This window comes from Haliotis rufescens, unplaced genomic scaffold (assembly GCF_023055435.1).
Source record: "Haliotis rufescens isolate VD_foot unplaced genomic scaffold, xgHalRufe1.0.p SCAF_9, whole genome shotgun sequence".
Classification (NCBI taxonomy): domain Eukaryota; kingdom Metazoa; phylum Mollusca; class Gastropoda; order Lepetellida; family Haliotidae; genus Haliotis; species Haliotis rufescens.
Genome location: NW_025964383.1, coordinates 3,020,487 through 3,045,762, shown reverse-complemented (window position 1 = coordinate 3,045,762; position 25,276 = coordinate 3,020,487). Strand labels below are relative to the sequence as shown.

Genomic DNA, 25,276 nt, shown 5'->3' with positions numbered 1-25,276 from the left:
CCCCACCTCCATGAAGCCTATATCATTTCCCAAAGTGGGTTCTATCGCATCTACTTCCATCCCCAATGATGTGTCTCAAACTTCTCACTGTTCTGCTCAGGCTCAGGCTCCAAACCCTAAAGCCCCCTTCTTTGTACAGGAAGAAGATGTGTTTGAGCCATCTTTTGCTGATACATCCTCACATCATGAGGAAATACCTACTATCTATGCCGACCAGTAGTTGCTGATACATCCTCACATCATGAGGAAATATCTTCTATCTATGCCGACCAGGAGTTGCTGATACATCCTCACATCATGTGGAAATACCTTCTAACTATGCCGACCAGGAGTTGCTGATACATCCTATCTATGCCGACCAGGAGTTGCTGATACATCCTCACATCATGAGGAAATACCTTCTACCTATGCCGACTAGGAGTTGCTGATACATCCTATCTATGCCGACCAGGAGTTGCTGATACATCCTATCTATGCCGACCAGGAGTTGCTGATCCATCCTCACGTCATGAGGAAATACCTTCTATCTACACCAACCAGAAGTTGCTGATACATCCTCACGTCATGAGGAAATACCTTCTATCTATGCCGACCAAGAGTTACTGATACATCCTCACATCATGAGGAAATATCTTCTTTCTACACAGACCAGGAGTTGCTGATACATCCTCACGTCATGAGGAAATACCTACTATCTATGCCGACCAGGAGTTGCTGATACATCCTCACGTCATGAGGAAATACCTACTATCTATGCCGACCAGGAGTTGCTGATACATACTCACATCATGAGGAAATACCTACTATCTATGCCGACCAGGAGTTGCTGATACATCCTAACATCATGAGGAAATACCTACTATCTATGCCGACCAGGAGTTGCTGATACATCCTCACATCATGAGGAAATACCTTTTATCTATGCCGACCAGGAGATGCTGATACATCCTCACATCATGAGGAAATACCTACTATCTATGCCGACCAGGAGTTGCTGATACATACTCACATCATGAGGAAATACCTACTATCTATGCCGACCAGGAGTTGCTGATACATCCTCACATCATGAGGAAATATCTTCTTTCTATGCCGACCAGGAGTTGCTGATACATCCTCACATCATGAGGAAATATCTTCTTTCTACACAGACCAGGAGTTGCTGATACATCCTCACGTCATGAGGAAATACCTACTATCTATGCCGACCAGGAGTTGCTGATACATCCTCACGTCATGAGGAAATACCTACTATCTATGCCGACCAGGAGTTGCTGATACATACTCACATCATGAGGAAATACCTACTATCTATGCCGACCAGGAGTTGCTGATACATCCTAACATCATGAGGAAATACCTACTATCTATGCCGACCAGGAGTTGCTGATACATCCTCACATCATGAGGAAATACCTTTTATCTATGCCGACCAGGAGTTGCTGATACATCCTCACATCATGAGGAAATATCTTCTATCTATGCCGACCAGGAGATGCTGATACATCCTCACGTCATGAGGAAATACCTACTATCTATGCCGACCAGGAGTTGCTGATACATACTCACATCATGAGGAAATACCTACTATCTATGCCGACCAGGAGTTGCTGATACATCCTCACGTCATGAGGAAATACCTACTATCTATGCCGACCAGGAGTTGCTGATACATACTCACATCATGACGAAATATCTTCTATCTATGCCGACCAGGAGTTGCTGATACATCCTCACATCATGAGGAAATATCTTCTACCGTATATCGCTGTGTATAAGGCGAGTTTTTCGGACCTAAAATGAGGGGGCTAAGAAGGGGGGTCGTCTTATACACGGAGTCGAAGATCTCACATTTCTTTCCACTGGCGATGTCAACCGGCGTCAGATAGCCAGCCCAGCATTTGACAATAAAACTTCGCATTTCGTCCTAAATAACTGTTCAATTAACTATTTCCATACATAAACATGATTTGTATCTCTTTTCCTTGAATAAAGTTTAATAATTTCTGCAAATAAAGTTGAAATGACCCTCGCCTCGATGCAGATTGTCAAACCACCTGACACGGTAAAACAATCAACATCCGTGAGTAGAGAGCCGGAAGTACCGGTAAGCATTTGCATATTGCACATGTGACCTAACATGTGATAACCGGTGAAGTTGAAATCAATTCCCGCTGTTTTTACAGTTGTATTAACAAGTGCTGGAGACGGTGTGTACAAGTGATTGTGGAATAAACACGCTGAATGTGAAGCAAACATAAGCCTAGTTATTTATAACATAGTTAATTGGCGATTAAATTACTCACCATTGTCTCTTATATGTTATTACTTCATAAATGAATTTTATTTTACGGGCACCAATTTGGTGTCGTACCGTGTAAACACAAAATGGCGATTTGTGCTGGAGTTACACACGCGACCTATCATTGTAGAAAAAAACCAACGCAAGATAAACATATTTTTATTGCATATATAAGGTTTGTGTGTGCACTTGTGATGTGTGCGAAATACGCATCAGTCGGAAAGCGCACGTTAAATCTCCAAAGTAACTAACTAACTATCTTGTGATGTCCGTGTGTGAAATATGCTACAGTCGGAAAGCGCACGTTAAATCTTCTATATCAGTCAGACTTGTGATGTGTTTCATTCCCGGTCGCCTTGTACACGGAGTATAGGATTTTGGGTTGATTTTTAAGGCGTGTACAGGGGGGTCGTCTTATACGTGGGGTCGCCTTATACACAGCGATATACGGTATCTATGCCGACCAGGAGTTGCTGATACATCCTCTCATCATGTGGAAATACCTTCTAACTATGCCGACCAGGAGTTGCTGATACATCCTATCTATGCCAACCAGGAGTTGCTGATACATCCTATCAATGCCGACCAGGAGTTGCTGATACATCCTCACATCATGAGGAAATACCTTCTTTCTACACCGACCAGAAGTGCTGATACATCCTCACATCATGAGGAAATATCTTTTATCTATGCCGACCAGGAGTTGCTGATACATCCTCACATCATGAGGAAATATCTTCTTTCTACACAGACCAGGAGTTGCTGATACATCCTCACATCATGAGGAAATACCTTTTATCTATGCCGACCAGGAGATGCTGATACATCCTCACATCATGAGGAAATACCTACTATCTATGCCGACCAGGAGTTGCTGATACATACTCACATCATGAGGAAATACCTACTATCTATGCCGACCAGGAGTTGCTGATACATCCTCACGTCATGAGGAAATACCTACTATCTATGCCGACCAGGAGTTGCTGATACATACTCACATCATGACGAAATATCTTCTATCTATGCCGACCAGGAGTTGCTGATACATCCTCACATCATGAGGAAATATCTTCTACCGTATATCGCTGTGTATAAGGCGAGTTTTTCGGACCTAAAATGAGGGGGCTAAGAAGGGGGGTCGTCTTATACACGGAGTCGAAGATCTCACATTTCTTTCCACTGGCGATGTCAACCGGCGTCAGATAGCCAGCCCAGCATTTGACAATAAAACTTCGCATTTCGTCCTAAATAACTGTTCAATTAACTATTTCCATACATAAACATGATTTGTATCTCTTTTCCTTGAATAAAGTTTAATAATTTCTGCAAATAAAGTTGAAATGACCCTCGCCTCGATGCAGATTGTCAAACCACCTGACACGGTAAAACAATCAACATCCGTGAGTAGAGAGCCGGAAGTACCGGTAAGCATTTGCATATTGCACATGTGACCTAACATGTGATAACCGGTGAAGTTGAAATCAATTCCCGCTGTTTTTACAGTTGTATTAACAAGTGCTGGAGACGGTGTGTACAAGTGATTGTGGAATAAACACGCTGAATGTGAAGCAAACATAAGCCTAGTTATTTATAACATAGTTAATTGGCGATTAAATTACTCACCATTGTCTCTTATATGTTATTACTTCATAAATGAATTTTATTTTACGGGCACCAATTTGGTGTCGTACCGTGTAAACACAAAATGGCGATTTGTGCTGGAGTTACACACGCGACCTATCATTGTAGAAAAAAACCAACGCAAGATAAACATATTTTTATTGCATATATAAGGTTTGTGTGTGCACTTGTGATGTGTGCGAAATACGCATCAGTCGGAAAGCGCACGTTAAATCTCCAAAGTAACTAACTAACTATCTTGTGATGTCCGTGTGTGAAATATGCTACAGTCGGAAAGCGCACGTTAAATCTTCTATATCAGTCAGACTTGTGATGTGTTTCATTCCCGGTCGCCTTGTACACGGAGTATAGGATTTTGGGTTGATTTTTAAGGCGTGTACAGGGGGGTCGTCTTATACGTGGGGTCGCCTTATACACAGCGATATACGGTATCTATGCCGACCATGAGTTGCTGATACATCCTCACATCATGTGGAAATACCTTCTAACTATGCCGACCAGGAGTTGCTGATACATCCTATCTATGCCAACCAGGAGTTGCTGATACATCCTATCAATGCCGACCAGGAGTTGCTGATACATCCTCACATCATGAGGAAATACCTTCTTTCTACACCGACCAGAAGTGCTGATACATCCTCACATCATGAGGAAATATCTTTTATCTATGCCGACCAAGAGTTGCTGATACATCCTCACGTCATGAGGAAATATCTTCTATCTACACCGACCAGGAGTTGCTGATACATCCTATCTATGCCGACCAGGAATTGCTGATACATCCTCACGTCATGAGGAAATACCTTCTTTCTACACCGACCAGAAGTGCTGATACATCCTCACATCATGAGGAAATATCTTTTATCTATGCCGACCAGGAGTTGCTGATACATCCTCACGTCATGAGGAAGTATCTTCTATCAATGCCGACCAGGAGTTGCTGATACATCCTAACTATGCCGACCAGGAGTTGCTGATACATCCTATCTATGCCGACCAGGAATTGCTGATACATCCTCACGTCATGAGGAAATACCTACTATTTCTGCCAACCAGGAGTTGCTGATACATTTTCATATCATGAGGAAATATCTTCTATCTATGCCGACCAGGAGTTGCTGATACATCCTCACATCATGAGGAAATACCTTTTATCTACACCGACCAGAAGTTGCTGATACATCCTCACGTCATGAGGAAATACCTACTATCTATGCCGACCAGGAGTTGCTGATATATCCTCACGTCATGAGGAAATATCTTCTATCTATGCCGACCAGGAGATGCTGATACATCCTCACATCATGAGGAAATACCTTCTATCTACATCGACCAGGAGTTGCTGATACATCCTCACGTCATGAGGAAATACCTACTATTTCTGCCGACCAGGAGTTGCTGATACATTTTCATATCATGAGGAAATATCTTCTATCTATGCCGACCAGGAGTTGCTGATACATCCTCACATCATGAGGAAATACCTTTTATCTACACCGACCAGAAGTTGCTGATACATCCTCACGTCATGAGGAAATACCTACTATCTATGCCGACCAGGAGTTGCTGATATATCCTCACGTCATGAGGAAATATCTTCTATCTATGCCGACCAGGAGATGCTGATACATCCTCACATCATGAGGAAATACCTTCTATCTATGCCGACCAGTAGTTGCTGATACATACTCACGTCATGAGTAAATACCTTCTATCTAAACTGACCAGGAGTTGCTGATACATACATGTCATGAGTAAATACCTTCTATCTAAACCGACCAGGAGTTGCTGATACATACATGTCATGAGGAAATACCTTCTATCTATGTAGATGTACATCGTAGATCGTGTTAGGTAGGCAGAGCATGTACTGTTGTGTTGGCCATCAACATCAGGACTCCTCCTTCACTAAGGCTCAACAACAGGAGACATTGTCAGTGCCCTGTGACACTTTACTTTTTCTGAAAAAATAAAAACATCTGAGGTTGAACTATGCAGACTGTGAAGTACATTGATTATTTTCTGGTGTTTTCTGGTGTTTTGAAATTTAAAGTGTTTTAAAGGAAAGTTAGAGGAAGTTCCACTTCGAATCTTTACAAAATCAATAGTCTTATCATTATAAAAGAATTGTGACTGTTCCAAAATCATGAAAGGTCCAATCTTGACATGCTTGAGGTCTTGGAACTTAATAAATGCTGGAGTACTGTTATCTGTTGTTGTTTTTTATCGTTGCGTATCGAGATATGTATCGTATTGTGACCAGATTATCGAGATGCGTATCGTATCCTGTATTGTTACAGCCCTTGTGACTAGCCAACATAGATCTGCTAGATGCATATCTACACATCCCAATCTATCCAGAGTCCAGGAAGTACTTCTGTTTTCTCTTCAACAACCATTACTAACGATGGGCGGTTCTGCTATGCCCCGTGGCTGTTTACACAAATAACCAAACAAATAGTGAACTTTCTTCACAACCAAGGACTTTGTTGCGCCTTTTCCCCCGGAGGATGGCATTCAGGCACAACAACAGACCCATCTACTGACAGCAGTTTAACCGCACACTGAAATTATTAACGCAACTAGGCATCCTCACCTGTTAATCTAATTGGCTTCATCATTATAATGTTATCTCATTAGCTTCATCATTATCTCATTGGCTATCTATGGTATGGTACTCTATGCACTTAATAAGCATAAACATCATTATATATATATATATATATATATATATATATATATACACACACACACACACACACACACACACACACACACACACACACACACACACACACTTACTAACCGTTCACCTGATGAAGGAGCAAGAAGTAGCTCTGAGACGTCATACTAAGTGTGTCATGTATTCATGTTCTCTCAACTTTTAAATGTCAATCAAAGACCCCAACAACTTTAAGGATGGCTCATCAATTATCAGAAATCCGATCTTCAACAAATCAAAAACTGTTTGCCAGCAGCTATTTACAAACAGATCTTGTTCGATCAATGGCTAGTTCTGATAGGCCTTCTCACATCAGCCCAAGCGGGTAACATCTGAGTCTTCAACTACCACCTTGTCTCTTGAAATACTTTCATTGGTGGACAATCAAGTCGAATGTCAATTGACAAATCAATAGCGTGTGTGTCCACCTCTGGTTGCGATGCAAGCAACACATCTTCGTCTCATGGAATGGACCAGGTGTCGCACCAAATCCTGTGGGATATCTGTCCATATCTGCTGGAGCATGTTTCGAAGTTCCTGGAGTGTTTGTGGAACACGTAGTTGATGTCGAAGGCGCCGATCCATCTCATCCCACATGTGCTAGATTGGTGAGAGATCAGGGGAGCAAGCCGGCCAGGGGATGACATTCACGTTGTTTTGTTGAAGAGAATCCTGAACAAGTCAAGCAATATGAGGCCAGGCGTTGTCATGTTGAAAGGTAATGCCTGGACCATGACGACGCAAAAACGGTGGAACAACAGGGCCGATGATCTCATCGCAGTAGCGCTGTCCATTGAGATTTCCCTCTACCACTATCAAACGGGTCCTTTGTCTTGCTGTAATCCCACCCCATACCATAACGTTGCCGCCCCCGAACCGATCTTCTTCCATGACAAAATGACAACATTCACCTCGACGTCGGAACACTCGAATCCGTCCATCGCTGTGGTTGAGGTGAAAACGAGACTCATCAGTGAATAGAACTTGTCCCCACTGCATGGCCGTCCAGCGTAGATGCTGTCTGCACCAATGTAGACGTGCTTGATGGTGGTTTCCTGTCAAAATGGGACGTCTGGTGGGTCTTCTGGCGACAATCCCTGCACATCTGAGGTGACGACATACGGTTTGTGAAGATATTCGTCGAAGGCCAGGGATGCTTCTTTCAGTCACTGTTGCTGGCTCGAATCAATTTTGTAGTTGTGTTGTTTGAATCCAGTTGTCTTGTCGATTTTTGGTTACGTGTGGCCTGCCACTCCGAGGATGGTCTCTGACTGCATTCGTCTGTTGCCAACATTGCCATAAACACCAAATGGTGTTTCTGTGGACATTAAATTGTCTTGCAACATCACGTTGACTCGATCCTGCTTCAAGCATACCAATGGCTCGCAGACGTTCATTTTCAGACAGGCGTGACATTTCATAATGTTGAATATTTGCATAACTTTGTTGTTTTTCTGATTTGTTGTCAGCACGATGCTAAACAATGCATATTGAATCCCGTTAAAAACACACGTTTTTATACCCATTCTTGGGTAGTGAAATGCATGGGGCTTGCATAAAAGTACATGCTTTTCTGTAGCAGTTGCGTTTTTGTGACTTGATTCCATACATGTACTACAATATTGAAAACCAAACTTTACTTGTTTGAAAAATACACAAAAATATTGGTGTCAAAGGAACTTTTGTTGTTGAGTATAGTTTGGGTGCACACCTCAACTTGGAGGTAGCTTCAGGGCTAGTGTCAGCAGAAGAGAATCTCCTCCATATAAGTCAACTGGAGTTCGAGGCAGTGATCTAGGCTATCAACCCCTGGGCCCCTCTATTGACATACCAGTTTCTCATAATCAGACCTTACATCTCAACAGTGGCCTTCTACATGAATCTCCGAAGGACAGCTATACTTCTGAGGTTAACCTTTAGACTATTTCAGCTCACAGACAGCCTGAATCTAAGGATAAAGGCAAGACACATACCGGGAATTTCCAGCCAACGTCCTATCCAGGCCATCCAAACCATCACTGACGGAATGGAAGCTTCAACCAGGAGCATTGCAAGGGCGATAAGAGGAGATTGCTATCAGTTGTCCTATTCGCAACCAGATTCAACAATTAAATAAGGATTTTCGTCTCCCCAGTTCCAGACCCTCTGTTTGGGCCAATGACACACAGGCAGTTTTGTGGGAAGGATGTCACACTGATAGTTTTCCCCTGCCAGCACTAGTACCATCAGTCAGACACACAAAGTGCCTTCTACTGCTTTTTTTCACACCTTACTGGCCTGCAAGAACCTGGTTGCCCTCATCGACCTAGTGGGGAATCCGGTACTAAAACTTCCAAATTGGTCAAATCTACTTCTTCATCCTCACTCAAGACAAGTTCATCCAAACCCAAACATCTTCGAGCTTCACCTATGGAGCATACCACAAACAACCTGACCAGACAACGATACTCAGCCAGAGCTGCTACAGTTGTCTCCCTTGCACTTTGTGGATCTACTTTAAGTTTGTATAATTACAAATGGAAGAGCTTTGACCAATTTTCAAGTAGTAATGGATTCTCAGCAGCTCAGCCACTTTGCCTCAAATAGCAGTATTCCTCTGTCACATCAGAGTTACCATAAATCACAAGGGTTCAATGCTGGACTTGTATCTAGCAGCTGTCAGCTCCATTCTTAACAGTATCAAAACTTACTAAAGTTCCTGAACTCAATGCTCTGCTCTGTTGTTACAGACTAGAAGAACAACAGAGGAAATTCGAAGCCCCAGCATGGGACTTAAACATATATAGTCCTCAAGCATCTTACCAGTGACACTTACGAAACCCTTAGGAGAGACATTTGAACATCTGACACAGATAAGGCGACACTTTTTTTATTTCTTGGTTTACGGATGCACCGCTCTTTCAAAGTCCAAATGTTAAAAAAAAATAAAAAATGAAAATTACCCTTTTTTTTATTACCGTCGATTTTTTCGACAAAAAGTTCAAACAAACAAAAATTTCCTCGTCGAGCGAAAAGCAAGGGAAGTCACTCTTGATTTTTTTTGCTGGGATCCTTCTCTAATACCATCAAAGCTTGTCAAAGCAATGTCTGAAATACGTATTCCATTTGATTTTATAATTTTTTTATCAATAGATTAAAAATATATTCACTTCAAGTCTTGACACTATTTCCCGCAATGTTATTGAAAATATAATTCTCGGACACACTTCGACCACGGGTCCTCATCAAACATGTCAAACAGCAAAATAAAGACGTTTCACGTTCTGAAATGTCTTTATTTACAAAATAATAAAATCATCAAAAATATATCTATAAAGTTGCCAAACTGACATCTTAGTTATTATTTCCAACTTTTCGTGCTATCGCATATCGTAAGTCAAATGACATCTCGGCTCAGACACGATGTCTTAATGCCAAAATATATGCATAAGACATCTTTGTCACAGCTCGTAACCTAGCTCTATGCATCCATAAAGTTCCATATTTTTAATATAGATCGCGATTTCATGCTAAAACGTTCAGAAAACATGATTTAACCCAAACCTTTCGCCAAAGTCTGAAAATTACCGTTGCTGTAATTTGATTGGCTGCCTTAGGTCACGTGCTTAAATTTGACCAATCACGAACCTTGTAGCAGATTTTGTCGGTGAAACAATATAAGTTTTTTTAATGTATACTGACATGGCAGGATGTATGTGTTATTCATATGAAGCTTTGAAAACGGAGGTATTTCCTCATGTTAGTGAGCGGACAGCCACTATCATTGGGAAATGGGTTATGACAGATATTATTTGTAATTCTTTTTAAAATAATGTTCCAACAACGTAAACAAATGAAAATAATAAAAGAAATAGGTAAGTGGATTTTATGACTTCTTAAATTTGCCGAAAAAATCGTTAAATTTGCGCTAAATTTGGACGTTATGAATGTTTTAGCTTACATTATTTTTTATTTAAAACGAACTTTATATAGTTGTTCATGAATTATTTAAATAATGTAATACACATAACTTTCATATTTATAAACAATAGGATTAATTAGACCTTTCAAATAGTGTATGGCCAAACATGTAGTAACAAAGATGTTAATTTCAGAAGATAATTCCTTGATAAATGTTGGTTTCATCTATCACACAACAGTCTCTGGGAACTTGGTGTCACAGCAGTAATCTTCTGCTTGGCTGGTGTTGAAAGAGTTCAACGTTGCCCATGCATTTGCTGCCAAAATAGCAGCGTCTTTCATGCATTTCCACCCATGACATGAATATTGTTATGTTGCCATCCTTGCACAAGCTGAGTGCCAAATAAAATTATCTCGAAAAATTGATTTTTTTTACTTTTATTACGCCAGGATATTTTTTTTCATACCTACCTAACTTTTTAGGACAAAATTCAGGTAAAAAAAAAATGTGGGAGGCTTTTTTTCTTTTCTTTTTTTTAAATTGGCCTGCCTCACTTTTGAAATGAGTTTGAAATCCGTAAACCAAGAAATAAAAAAAGTGTCGCCTAACTTTGTTTTTACTGGCCATAGCTACTGCTGCCAAAACGTCACAAATCCATGCAATAGATTTTTGCCGCACTAGGCCATTAAGGGTAAGGTCTGCCCTTGATGAGTTAAATACTGGAATACAGTATTTGTCTACCATTGGACAAGCAGCGTGTGAGTATATACATGCATATAATGAGCTTTGATTTTGTTTCACAAGCACATGTTTTGTCAAGCACACAACAGCGGAAGAAGTATGTCAACAAATCTGTACTGAAGTATGCAAGTTAGTCTTGTTATTACACTATCTGACTAAACAGGTGTTCATTGTGTATCTGGAATTAGTTTGTAAAACATTATATCACTTTTATCCAAGATTCATTCAATTTTGTTTACATTAATCGTTAGAGATACAAAGTCTTTGGTCTTCCTGTCACTGTATTGAAATTTCTTTTCAGTTTTTACATTGGCCATGACATTAAGTATTTTTAAAACTACCGATAAGTCAACCATAGATTGGAAGGAAATGTGTGAACAGCTGATCGCTATTTCCACCTTATTTAAAGAGACAAATACACATAATTAAAGCTGCAAGCAGCAATGGCGGGCTCCAAGTAACACTGCGCACAAACGTCAATGTTCGAATCCCCAATATTAATCAAATATTACCACCAAGCGGAGTTACTTTTAGCATGCAGCTAAGAACAAATGATGAGGTACATATGTCCGACTAACTTCATGTCAACTTTCAATAGTTTCTGACGAGAACCTTACAAGATATGATCTTTATATAAAGTAAAATTTCGGTGATTTTTTTTTTCAAAATCAATATCATATAGTGCCGTTACTAAGAAAGATATCCAAAAATGGCTAACAGAGTTTGATGGGTTATGTAAGGACACAATTCTCAGAAAGTGTGGATGCATTTCATGCAGTGGCTCCAGAGGAGATACGATTTGAAGACAGGTACCCAAAACACACTGTGAAAACCTTGAATCCAATATGGCTTCCCAACCATGTGACCAATGACCAAAGTCAAAGAACAAAAAATGAGGTACATATGGCACACTAACTTCATGTAAACTATCAATAGTTTCTGTAGAGAACCTCACAAGATATGATCTTTTAAGTAAAATTTCGGTGAAAAAAAATGATCAAAATCAAAATCCATTATTGCCGCAACTATAAAAAAGATATCCAAAATCGGCTAATAACGTTTGATGTGTTATGTATGGAGACAATTATCAGAAAGTTTGAAAGCATTTCAAGCATTCGACTCAAAGTTGTTAGCATTTGAAGACAGGTACCCAAACGACACTGTGAAAACCTTGAATCCAATATGGCTGCCAAACCACGTGACCAATGACCAAAGTCAAAGAAGTAAAAATGTCAAGCAGCTCAAGCAGCAGATACATGCAAGGTTTCAAAGTAATCGGATAAGTGGTGGCGGAGCAATAGGGCGAAATACATCTTAAAAAAATTCTTGTTTTTTTGTTATTTGCCCTTGGCCTTTGGGCCTATGGCCTTGGGATTTTGGCGGAATCTAGTACTATCCAGTCTTCACACACATACAAAATTTGAACAAAATCGAGCCAGTGGTTATTTTGCTAGCTCTGGTACAAAAATCGGCGGAATAATAATAATATTAAATCAAACATACACTGGGGCTCTTCAGCCTTTCGGCTTAGTGACAGGCTGTAACTTCTTTGTCAGTTGGGCTCCAGTCAAATGGATAAGCGTTCTGCGTTCGTCCGGGCCCCGGGTTCCTGTCGCATTGCAGAGATAAAGTGCTAAACTTGTTTCTGACCTCGTTCATATTCGAATCCTCAAAGGTTAACCTGTACCAACGCCGTCAAATGTAAGGAACCTCTTGTGAGACATCACCACTACTCAATTGACATGTGCCTGGGTGTCCCATGATGTTTTTACCAATTTCCAACTTCGACCATGTTCGAATCCTTAAATGGTTTGCTTGTACCAACGCCATCAAATGTAAGGAACTGCTTGCGAGACATCAACACATGTGTCCCAGAGTGTTCTAAACCCATTTCTGACCAGGACAATGTTCGAATCCTCAAAGGGTTTGCTTGTACCAACTCTGTCAAATGTAAGCACCGGTTGCGACATTGCCGCTACGACATTTGCGTGTCCCGGGGTGTCCAAGGCTGTTCTGAACCCATTTCCGACCTTGAATCCTCATGTTTGAATCCTCAAAAGGTTTGCTTGTACCAACTCCGGCAAAAGATAGTCACTGTTTGCAGGACATCGCCGCCACAAAATTGGCGTGTGCCACAGTTTCCCAGAGTGTACTAAACCCATTTCTGACCTCGACCATAATCTAATCCGCAAATGGTTTGCTTTTAACAACCCCGTCAAAAGTAAGGTACCGTAGCAATTGGCAATTGAGAAATGAAGAACCAAGTCAGCGAGTCTGACCACCCAATCTGATTAGTCGCTTCCTGTGACAAGCATAGTTGCCTCTTGAGACAAGCATCGGTTGATAAAGGCAAATTCTAACCCTGATCGTCAAGAGTAGTATACATAATGCTGAACATTTGCAACAAGACTGTAAAGCAGGCGTTGGGTGTCTGCAAAGCCAGTGAATGGGGGTTTATAGTAGATTTATGGGGCACTTCCTTCAGTATTTGTACTTAAGTCTGATTTTTTACTAAAATCAAATAATACCACCAAGCGGTGGTGCTTTCAGTATGCAACCCAGAAGAAAATGAACATATAGTACCAAAACTTCATGAAAACTTTCAGTAGTTTCTGTGGAGAACCTTACAAGATATGATCTTTAAAGTAAAATTTCGGTGAAAAAAATGATCAAAATCAAAATCCAATATGGCCGCAGCTAAAAAAGATATCCAAAATCGGCTATTAACGTGTTATGTATGGAGACAATTATCAGAAAGTTTGAAAGCATTTCATGCAGTGGATTCAGAGGAGTAGGGATTTGAAGACATGTACCCAAAAGACACTGTGAAAACCTTGAATCCAATATGGCTGCCAAACCACGTGACCAATGACCAAAGTCAAAGAACAAAAAATGTCAAGCGGTTGCGGAGCAATAGGGCGAAAAAATCTTCAAAAAATTCTGTTTTTTTAGTTATCTGCCCTTGGCCTTTGGGCTTACGGCCTTGGGTTTTTGGCAGGCAGTAGTACCCAACAGTGTACATACAGGTTACACACAACCAAATGTTTTCCCATAGACTTCTATAGTAACGTTATATTTTTTTTAAAAATAACTAAGCATTCACCAGCTATTACCTGTATGTGTGTGCACAGTTTGGCCTTAGAGCAGCAATAAAAAAATACAAAATGACTAGCTTAGTCAGCTCCTTTTCCGAGTACCGGAAGCTAAACACAACACCCCAAGTTTCGCACAAAATGTCACCTACTTGAAAATAGCTGTGGTCACATTCAGCATAAGTCATCATGAAAAAAACCCAGTAAAACTGACCATGTTTTTCTATATTTAGTACTAACTGGATGGATGTACATTTTAAGGACATAAAAATCTTACAGAATATCCTCCAATCACAGCCTGCAGATATCTCTCGATCTGTACTGAGGGCTCCCTACGAAAACCGCACTCTCCAAACTGGTACTGATTTGGTGTAGTAGAACCTGTAGACAAATCAGAATATATTTGCACTTGTCAAATCTGTGATTTATGTATTGTATATATATGTAGCTTCTCAGAAAAAAAATGGAAATTGGATTAAACTTCACTACTTGTTCCTATCCAGCATGTCTATATGGCACCAGAATACATAGTTTGGATGCACAGAAAGAGTTGTGAGAGTTTAATGATGTACACTTCATCAATGTTTTACAAAAGGTATTTCTGTATTAATAAAGAAGTTTTTACCTTCATGCACTGACCATGGGAGTTCATTTATAATTCATAAAAGATGGGGGTCAGGGGTCAATTCTATAAATGATTGAGGCTGCATAGATCATAATCACCCTAAAATATTTTTTTCGACTAAAAAAATTGAACAAATCTTTAAACCTCAAAACCAGTTACAATACATATTTAAAATTGAGTAGTGGTCTGTTGTTTGCCTTCCTTTGCTGACATCATCAGAACATAGCAGAGTCTGCTACATTCATGGAATATGGTTTTGACACTCATGACATGATGCGATTGATATTGTTTGAGATTGCTTGAACTTACACCATCCATTGTTTATATAATTAAACACTCAAATGGCTGTCAGCATTTGGTAAATCATCTATGGAGGGGCTATCACAAATGTTTGTGCTTTCATATACTCTAAAAAATCAAAAGTATAATCACCTATGATATAGGCTGGTGACATAAGTACACATTGAAAGGAATCAGAAAAAAATCTCAAAATTGGACAGAGAGCATGGAATTCAGGCCAACAATAAGCAAGGGACACATTAAGCAGCTTTAAAGTCATCATATATGTAAGGCTTGATAATGAACTTTCCCAGAAAATAGGAAGTAAAGGGGTGCATTGTTAACAGCAATCTCAAACACTGACCAGTGAACCATACCGCCTATTAAAGCCGAGAAATTGAAATGGACCCTCAAGTAGAAAAAAGCTTTTTGAAACCACAACATGGAAGGAAATTACACTTAACTCTATTGATTTATTTAGTTAAGACTTTAAAATACTCACAGGACATCAAACATTCTTACTGTTTAATGTTTCAAGGTGGCTAAACTTGCTTATTTCAGTTATTTGCCAGTTTCAATGAAACAAAGTTAAAATTCCATATAATTTTGAAAATGTACAGCTTATCCTGACATAAATGTAATTCTTTTTATTCACAATTAACAGTGTCATGCAATACCAGCTTAAAATAGTGTTTCTCTCCAATAATATATGGGTTTATAGGGGAATGAAAGATACAATGCATTTTACTAAACAGGGGAGATAATTTAGTTTTGTCGAACACTATCACATTCTTTACAGATGATTTCAGAACCATAATGTTACATTCCAAAAGAGCCAGTGGATATTATTTTCATCTAAGCAGGTTCTGGGACTGGTGTATAGCCCTTACTTCATGTTTGCAAACTAAAAAACTGCACAGTGAGGCATTAAGGGAGCACTGTCAGAAATGTCTAGTGCATGAGGGTGATCTTATTATGGCACTTGATAGTGAGCAACAGAGGGGCCTCAAGTGGACTGGGGTTCTTAAATGTACTTACTGTACCTACATGTCCAAGTTCCACAACTTCTACACGGTAATAGAGCGCAGCGAGGCAAAACAAGGGTTGTCGATCACACACTGCCAACACCAGACTTCGGATCAGCTTCTCCAAATGCCAAATTGGATGTGAAAACTTCTACTTCTTCTGCATGAGTGCACATATACCTCCCCAGTCAACATCAGGCATGCTAAAAGCTGAAAAATGTGTTCAGACAATATCAAATGGCAAACCAGTTTGGATATAACAGCCAGGAGTCAGTTCTTGAGGGGACAAAATAATGATTTGAAAGTCATATGAGTGAAAAATAAGTCTGTTTTAAGAAACTTAACCGAAAAATAGCATCTTTCATTCACACAAAAGCACCTAATAGAAAGATATATTGGTATGCTACATTGTTTACTATAAATAAGGGGATTTGTGACATATTCTGCTGTCAGCAGTGTACATGCTTCATACTCAAGATAACGGCATCGCGTAACTTGACTGGCAAGCGATTTACACAAGGCAGAAATTGTTGTGGCAGTGGTGACTTTATCCTAATTTGTTGTCAAATTCATCAGTTTCAACAAATTCAGAAGGCAGGAGGAGGGCTTGGACAGAGGTACCCTGGGGGGTTCGTGCTGAGTTCGACCACAATACGAAGCAACATTCATTTCCAGGCCATCCAAATGCTCCATTCAACCCAAAATGTCTCCAACTTCACTGTCATTATTTTTAAATTTGCCTCCATGGTGTATCCATGGTGAAATATAAACAGGAAAGCATGTAAAGTATGAATTACTGAAATGTGCACTCACCCTACAGGTTACACACAACCAAATGTTTTCCCATAGACTTCTATAGTAACGTTATATTTTTTTTTAAATAACTAAGCATTCAACAGCTATTACCTGTACGTGTGTGCACAGTTTGGCCTTAGAGCAGCAATAAAAAAATAAAAAATGACAAGCTTAGTCAGCTCCTTTTCCGAGTACCGGAAGCTAAACACAACACACCCAGTTTCGCACCAAATGTCACCTACTTGAAAATAGCTGTGGTCAAATTCAGCATAAGTCATCATGTTGAAAAAGACAGTACTAAATATAGAAAAACATGGTCAGTTTTACTAACTGGATGGATGTACATTTGAAAGACATAAAAATCTTACAGAATATCCTCCAATCACAGCCTGCAGATATCTCTCGATCTGTACTGAGGGCTCCCTACGAAAACCGCACTCTCCAAACTGGTACTGATTTGGTGTAGTAGAACCTGTACACACAAAATTTGAACAAAATCAAGCCCGTGGTTATTTTGCTAGGTCTTGTACAAAAATCGGCGGAATAATAGTAATAATAAATAATAATAATAATAATAAATCGAAAGATTACAATAGGGCTCTACAGCCTTTCGGCTTGGAGCCCTAATAATAATCTATGTGTATGAAACATTGTCCAGCATACAGCACACAAATACCATTGATTTTGTTAATAATCTTATCTAGTGATGTTTTATTGTAAATTTCATGTTTTCATTGACATAATTTGCAAACAGCAAAACAAACACACGAACAGCTATTGCTGCCATGACCATAACACAAGATACACAGGAAAGCAGTGTGCATGTAAAGGGAAATAACTGCACATAGTTTGAATCACATTGTTTTTTAAGTATTCTAGCATTTCACTGCTGGGGTCGTGTGTTCGAGACACATACCTTTTAAGGATATTATTTTTTTTAAAAGAAATAACAATCCAAATGTGTGTCTTTAAGGTGATACCTCAGAACCAAGACTATTTTTATTTATTTTTAGCCTAAGATTAGCTGCCCTTGATTAAACATAGGTCATGGACATATTGCAACTTACACGCTCCAGATTCTATACTCTTGAATATTGTTCATTAATGTACATCATTTGTAGAAGTACTGAGTAGGATGCTTGCCTAGCCTTGCCTAGCAATAGTGTGTGAATGAGTGTGTCAGTCAGACAACTTACCGTTTCAAGATACAGACATTTGCAATTAAGGTTCTGTTCATTTAGCTATTGTTGCACCTTCAGGAGAGTCTTGTGTTGATGGGCCTGGTAGAGGTTGATGTTCTGCGACTTGGGGCAACTGTCAAGGACAAGGATGCAGGAGATGTCAGCAAGTTCCTCAACAGAATCCTTGGACTTAGTGTGGAGAAACAGAACTTGGTCAGTCAGTTTAGTTAATTATTATTGATGAGTTCTCTTTTGTGTTATCCACACATGGGTACAATGTGTGAAACTGCCATTACTTCTTCATTAGTCAGGTGTGCTACAGAGCCCTGTGGCTCTATTGTTGGGTTTGTACATCTGTAGACAAGTGTATTGTAAAAAGTGTTTTTGTTGTAGATGTTCAACTACTTCACAGAAACACTGGGGGTCATTGTCCAGAGTGCCAAGAAAGAAGGAAGGTGAAGACTGTATGAAGTGAACATAATTCTCAACTTTTGGTTCTTTCCGCTCTGACACAGAATAATCCAAAACTAAATCCAAGGACTAACTTTATGGTACAATATCAGCATGATAAGACCAGAGTTCTCCATAACACCATTACTGTGAGCTGATGTCATTGATTTGTTGCCATGTCTGGTTCACATGCATTCTGCTTGCCATGTCATCTTTGAAACTTCGTCTGAGTGCTCACAGAATTCAGATTTGATTTTTCAACATGGCCAACATGGTCATAACTGTCTAATTCTTGTGAATACAAAACCCCCATTACATCATTGCCATAAATTCTGTACTTTGCTGTTATCAAACTGTAAAAATCGTTAGACTTTCAACTGTAGTCTTTACTGTCAACTGTCCATAATCAGTTGTGCAAGTAATAGCATCTTGCTGCCCAGCCTCATGCTCATGTGCAAGGCAATAAACCTCACTTCTTTCCCCTGTGTGCTGAACGAAAACGAAAACAAATTGAGTTGATGTAGCACATTACCTTGGTAGTTGTCACACTGCAATTAGATCTTCAATTATACCTAAAATTAGGGTTGTCATTATCCTGAGACCCAGCTGAAGAAGATTGTGTATCTTTTGTTTACGTTATTTACATGTAAGTAATTGCGTTTGGGCTGATCAGCATGGGACTGAACATGCTTTGTTGAAAGTGCAAAGCTTGGAGATGCTCATCTTCTTGTAAAGATGGCAGACTCCTGGTAGAAGACATTCCTAGGCCAAGAGGCCACGAGGGTGACAAGAAAGTCAGAAGAAAAAGATTTAGGCGTTATCTTTTCTGTCTGCACTCTCATCGGAGATCCATACCCAGACATCCCCAGTCCAAGAGGCCATGAGTTGGACAGGAAAGTGGGTCTCTATGAAAAAAGCTGTCAAGTCATCTTGGACAGATATACCATCTCATTCAAGATATGCTGGATGTCACAGCCTCGGTTTATTAACGTCATACCCTCCTGGCAGCCAAGTTATGCATCTCAAGTGATAAATCAAGCTAATTATAACCTGAGGAAGTTATAGAGTGGGGATAAATTACCTCTCCCTCAAAAGAATTGTCACATCTACCGGATGCATAACTTTCCCTCACCAGATCCTCTGTCCGTTGATGAGGATTACTTCATTCAAGGATGTCATGGCATATGTCTAGGATCAAGGATCTCAACGCTGTCAATAGACACACCATTGTATGTCATACCACCTCTTCAAGAATATTACGAGGCCATTCCTGGAGATTCTCCAGCCACCATGCAGACGGTTTAAGTTTTCACAGCCTTCTGGAAAGCATCATTACTATTTGTTAGAGTGCTAGAGGAGTTCTTCTCTTCCCAAGTTTGGTAGTCCAGCCAGCTCCTGTTGTTACCGAGACAACAACCTTCACTGACAAGTCTGGACTAGAGCAGTGACAGAACAGTCAAGGAAGTTTGGCCTGTTGCATCCCATCACCGGCAAAAACTGCTTTAACGACAAGCTTCACAGGATCTTTAATGAAGTTTGCTAGGTTACCACTGTGAGGTTTCAACATTCAGACCTCGTCAGGGCTACTATTCTTTGTCCTGAAAAAGGATACAACAGACATATGTATGATCATGGATGTAAAGGTTATCAATAAGGAATTTCTAGTTCTCCATCCAAGTTCCAGATGGAATTAGTTCGGAAGCTGCGAATTACACTGAGGATGCTAATTTTCACTTACCAATTCATACTGGATCCTGGAAATACTTAAGTTTGTAGTCACAGATGTCGCTACTAATTTCAAGTTTTTCATTTGGCATGCTGATCGCGATCATCAGTTCTGAGCACATCCATCTAATCAGCCTCCATAGGTTCTTCGACAATTTCCTATAGGTGCATCAGACAGGAATAGGCTCCAGCTAAATCTGAGATTCCTGATCCAACTACTATCGCATCTTGGCTTTCTAGTTCTTATGACCAAGGGACAGTAGTAACCTGGTGGTGAAGTGTTTGCCAAAAGTCTGGGTTCAGTTCCACATGGGTACAATGTGTGAAGCCAATTTCTGGCGTCCCTCGCCTTTATATTGTTGGAATATTGTTAAAAGAAGCTTAAAACCATAATCACTTACTTAGTCACTTACTCATACAACCAATTCCAAAAGTCAAGCCAGTTCAGGACATATCTACATCGGCACCAGCTTTACAAGGGAATCCAATGTCCTCTGGAGGATAGATACTTAAAAGATTCTTAATATGGTCATCAAAGTATGGGAATGACCCAACAATGTGCTTCATTGGTGGATGTCTTGTCCAGGGAACCTCACGCCCCTGCAAGACTTAATGTACAGAGGAAGACTTCAGCAATGACCACTTCAACACTGTGGTCGAACTCTGTTAGATACTCCAAGTTGGACACCCGAGTTCATTTCCAGCCAAGCATGATTAGGTTGGTGGCTACAGAATAGTGTCTCCATCCAGAGGTCTTCAAGTGGATTTGGGACACTCCTCATCTGGACTGATTTACTTCAGCAACAAGCTCCCAGTGTATGTCAGCCCAAAGTTGGATCCACAAGCATTAAAAAGAGGCACATTATCCATGGACTGGACAGGGATGTTTGCCCAAGTTTTCCCTCCTTGGCCTATCACAGTCCTGTGAAAGCTAGAATACACAGATTGTGTAATCATGCTCATAGCTTCAATTTGGAAGAACCACTCAAACTACCGGAGCAACGAGACTTCTTCCGTCATCCCAGATCGGATATAATGGACGACAGTCTCCAGCAGTGGCATGATCTTGGTGACTTTCTTCATATGCCATCTATCGCAACAGATGGGACAAGTAGTGTCAGTATAGAAGAAGAAAAGGATTTGGTAATGAAGATTTAACTTTTCACTTAATCTGGGTTTGTTACTCTGTCTCTACCAGGATAATAAGTTGCAATGTGACGTCAAAGACGTCAAAGGTCACCATTAGCCTTGTTCTCTAGTTCTTCAGCATGAAGATCTGTCTATAGGAAATCAACCCATTCTCAACAGATTGAAAAAAGCAGGAATATTTGGGGGAGTGGGGGGGATGTTCTGTCTACTCTTTGCTGCAGAGGACCACGAAAACAGGTTAGCTTACAAGCCATCTCAGTGTTTCAGGCACGCAGAGTTTTTATAGCCATATAACCAGCCATTGGCTCTAGGTCCCCTGGAGCATAGACATTATCCCATTCCTGCTCAAAGTAGAACTGTGGACTCTGTCAAATCCAAGTGGTTTAATCTGGCAGCAACAGAGCTAACAGGAAGCGGCTCTTCATATCCTGCAACCTGCCTTTGACAAAGATATAACTCAGGCCATAGTCTGAAGATAATTTAAGACCACGATTACAGATAGTTACCACCACACAGAACTATCTACTCCTGTGTTGGGATCATTTACGCGACATAAGATCAAAGTTCTAAACCTTTCAATCATTATTCTCTCCTAAGAGAAGGGCAGATCACAGGTTGATGACTGACATCACATTTGGAGGTCAAAGGAATCATGTCAATGCTACTGCAATTGACTTCTTCAGAACCGGAAGTGACACTAACAGTAGTTCAATGGAAGTTTATCAGATGTTTGCAAATGTCCCTGAGATCTTTCTGAACTGGTCTTTTGAGGTGATTCCTTTACAATGTTTACCTAATTTTGGTCTTTCGCCAGTTTGAAGGCTTTGGATTTATTAGGTACCCACAAACGTCTGTTAACTATCTGCATCTATAGAGCTGATCTTGGAAGGATGTACAATTTACTGCCTTGCACAGATGCAAGATCCTTGGCCAGGAAGTAACTATTACTTGCACAACTGATTATGGATAATTGACCAGTGAAAAGGATTTCTTGCAAATGTAAAGTTTTTAAATTGTGATGCCAAAATACAAGATGATGTCATAGAGGTACCATTCTTTAAAAGAATTCACTATGACAACTATTGTTTGATTTTTTGTCCATTATTCAGTTCATTTGTGCAGCACATATCATTATGACTTTTAATATACAGCAAGTATGTGGTGCCGAAATGTAAACCCTAGGTGATTGATAATAATGCTACTGAATATTAGAAAATTCAAGACTATGCAGTGATTCGCGAGTCTGAACTTCAGTGCCATAGACCATGTTGAAAAAAATAAGGGATTTTTTTCTTTTACCTAAAAACTATGATTTGAGTAATCTATGACAAGTGCTTAATAATTAAACTAAAGTTAAAGAGACAGTTTTAGCTGTCAAGACAGTGGTGAATATCTGGCCAGTGAGCATGTAATCAAGACTGTTTTATGCTGACTCCAGGTACAATGAGGGCATGCTTGATATCACTGCTGCTTCTGTCAATATGGTTGAGGATCCAAAGGAAGTCTTCAAAGATTTTGCCAAAGGAGGAGGATCAACAAAGTAGGTGAACTTTTACTGTAGCAGGCCTTGTACACACTGTGCCGTCTGTCCATCTATCGACTCGGAAACATGTTTTGCCATCTTCAATGAAACCACAAAGTTTATGAAACTGAATCTTTGCTTGGATTGAAACTCAAGTGAACTTCTGTCATGACACATTGTCTGACCTCCCTCCATCATTGACGTGTACATTTCCAACATTTCCTTATAATACATTAACTATGAAGCTGAAACATGATCTTATTTGGTCCCAGCTATGGTGTCTCTAAAATGTGCTCACTGAATGGATGTTCTTTGCCAATTTATCTTCCCTTCACTATCCCGCTAGATGGGCTGACCGGGATGGTCAAACCTTAAACTGACAGTGCATGTGGAATGTTCCATATCAGTGGGACATGTTACTATTGCACCACTGGACATAACTAGTGCTGCCTTCACTTTTGTCAGTAATGTTGATGTTGAAGCATGGGCAGAATATCCATTTGTCTTCGTTGTAATAGTAGGTCATTCAGTGGCAAGGTGAGGCGATAGTGTTAAGCTGATCATTCATTCCAGGTCGCTTTAGTTGATGGTTTGCAATTGGTTTGTTAAAGGAAAACACTGCTCCAACTTTGAAAGTATTGTAATACTGATCATCGTTTCTTCGCGGAATCAAAATTTCGACTCGTTTGACTTGTGTTTGGCACTATTCTCGCTGCACTGTGCGAAGTGACACCTGTCGGAGGGTTGAAGAATGATATATATCTAACAAAAGATATACAATAAAGAACTGCAGCCAAACTGACGTGTTTTTGTTGTTGATTAATGCATACCGTATATGACCGCGTATAAGCCGAATTTTGAGGACCAGAAAAAAGATTCTGTAGAAAGGGGTCGGCTTATCCACGGGATACACTTTCATGATCGTATTTTTCAGATCATGATTGACCCGTGAAGATTCCGGGGTAGAATAGGTCTTCAGGAACCCATACTTACCGTAAAAGGCGACTATGTTTGTCGTGAAAGGCGACCAACGGGATCGGGTGGTTCAGCTCTCTGACTTGGTTGATGCATGTCATCGATTCCGATTGCGTGGATCGACGCACATGATGTCAATCACTGGATTGTCTGGTCCAGACTCGATTATTTTACAGACTGCCATCATATAACTGGAATATTGCTGAGTGCGGCGTTAAACAACAAACAAACAAACAGATCGTGATCTGTCAGAAACATCGCCTGAATGACGGTCCGATAGATTACAACTTCCCGAAAGTTTGGAAGTTGCCATGACTAGAGCCATTATTCTTATAAATTATCAATAAAGTAATTATTATATACACCAATGTTGTCGTTATTAAAAAAATGTTATGCATGTTACTACTTCCGATAATAAGTTTTCAATTGAATGTTCAAAGTTTTTCCTTCTTCATAAACTCCACAATCTTTACATGTAACAATATATGTAATTCACAGCTATACTATATAATCCCCAGTGAAATCGCCAATAGCTATTACGTACGTTTTGCAAAGTTCATAAATTGATAGTGAACAAGTGTCTACCTTTATTGAAAGAGGCATATAAACAACTGTATCGGCGAGTTTTTCCGTTCGCCATTTGCAAAAACATGTGATCAGCTGTTTCCTGTTACATCACAAACGGTGACCACTGTGATTGCTACGTGTTGTTAAAAAGCAACACGGTACACAAGGAAATGAGCACTGATCATAACGGGCTGATTGGTATTGTCATGTTGTTTACACAAACATTTTCAAGTTGTGGGTGCTTGGCGATCGTGTTTCTGTAGGGGCTTAATGCCTTTGTTTTCGAGAGATTAGTTTAATAAACTGGAGAAGCCTGTGAGTAAGTGATGGTCATTCAATGTGTTCATAGTTTATTTAGTTCAATTGGATTAACATACAAAAGTGTTATTAAGGGGGGGTATAAAAGTTGGTATATTTTTGCTGACTGACATTCTCATCATGAGTTTGAAACGAAAACGCCATGCTTACGATGCTGAATTCAAACTGCGAGTCTTCGCTCTAACTGATATATTTTCTCACGGGTTCATAATTCTGTATACACCGATTCACAAAATGGCGCTTCATTGTTGATGGCAACATAT

The 25,276-nt window shown here is 39.9% G+C and overlaps 1 protein-coding gene across 2 annotated transcripts in view; it reads left to right on the top strand.

Moving 5' to 3' along the window:
• The window catches only part of LOC124123232 (protein FORGETTER 1-like), a 490,282-nt gene that overhangs the window by 386,239 nt on the left and 78,767 nt on the right, over positions 1 to 25,276 (top strand). For both annotated transcript variants that reach the window (XM_048391344.1, XM_048391343.1), the window contains 3 exons: positions 18,386 to 18,520; positions 18,701 to 18,762; positions 23,070 to 23,171. In XM_048391344.1, the coding sequence (XP_048247301.1) occupies positions 18,386 to 18,520; positions 18,701 to 18,762; positions 23,070 to 23,171 (299 nt within the window). The remainder of the gene's footprint in view (positions 1 to 18,385; positions 18,521 to 18,700; positions 18,763 to 23,069; positions 23,172 to 25,276) is intronic.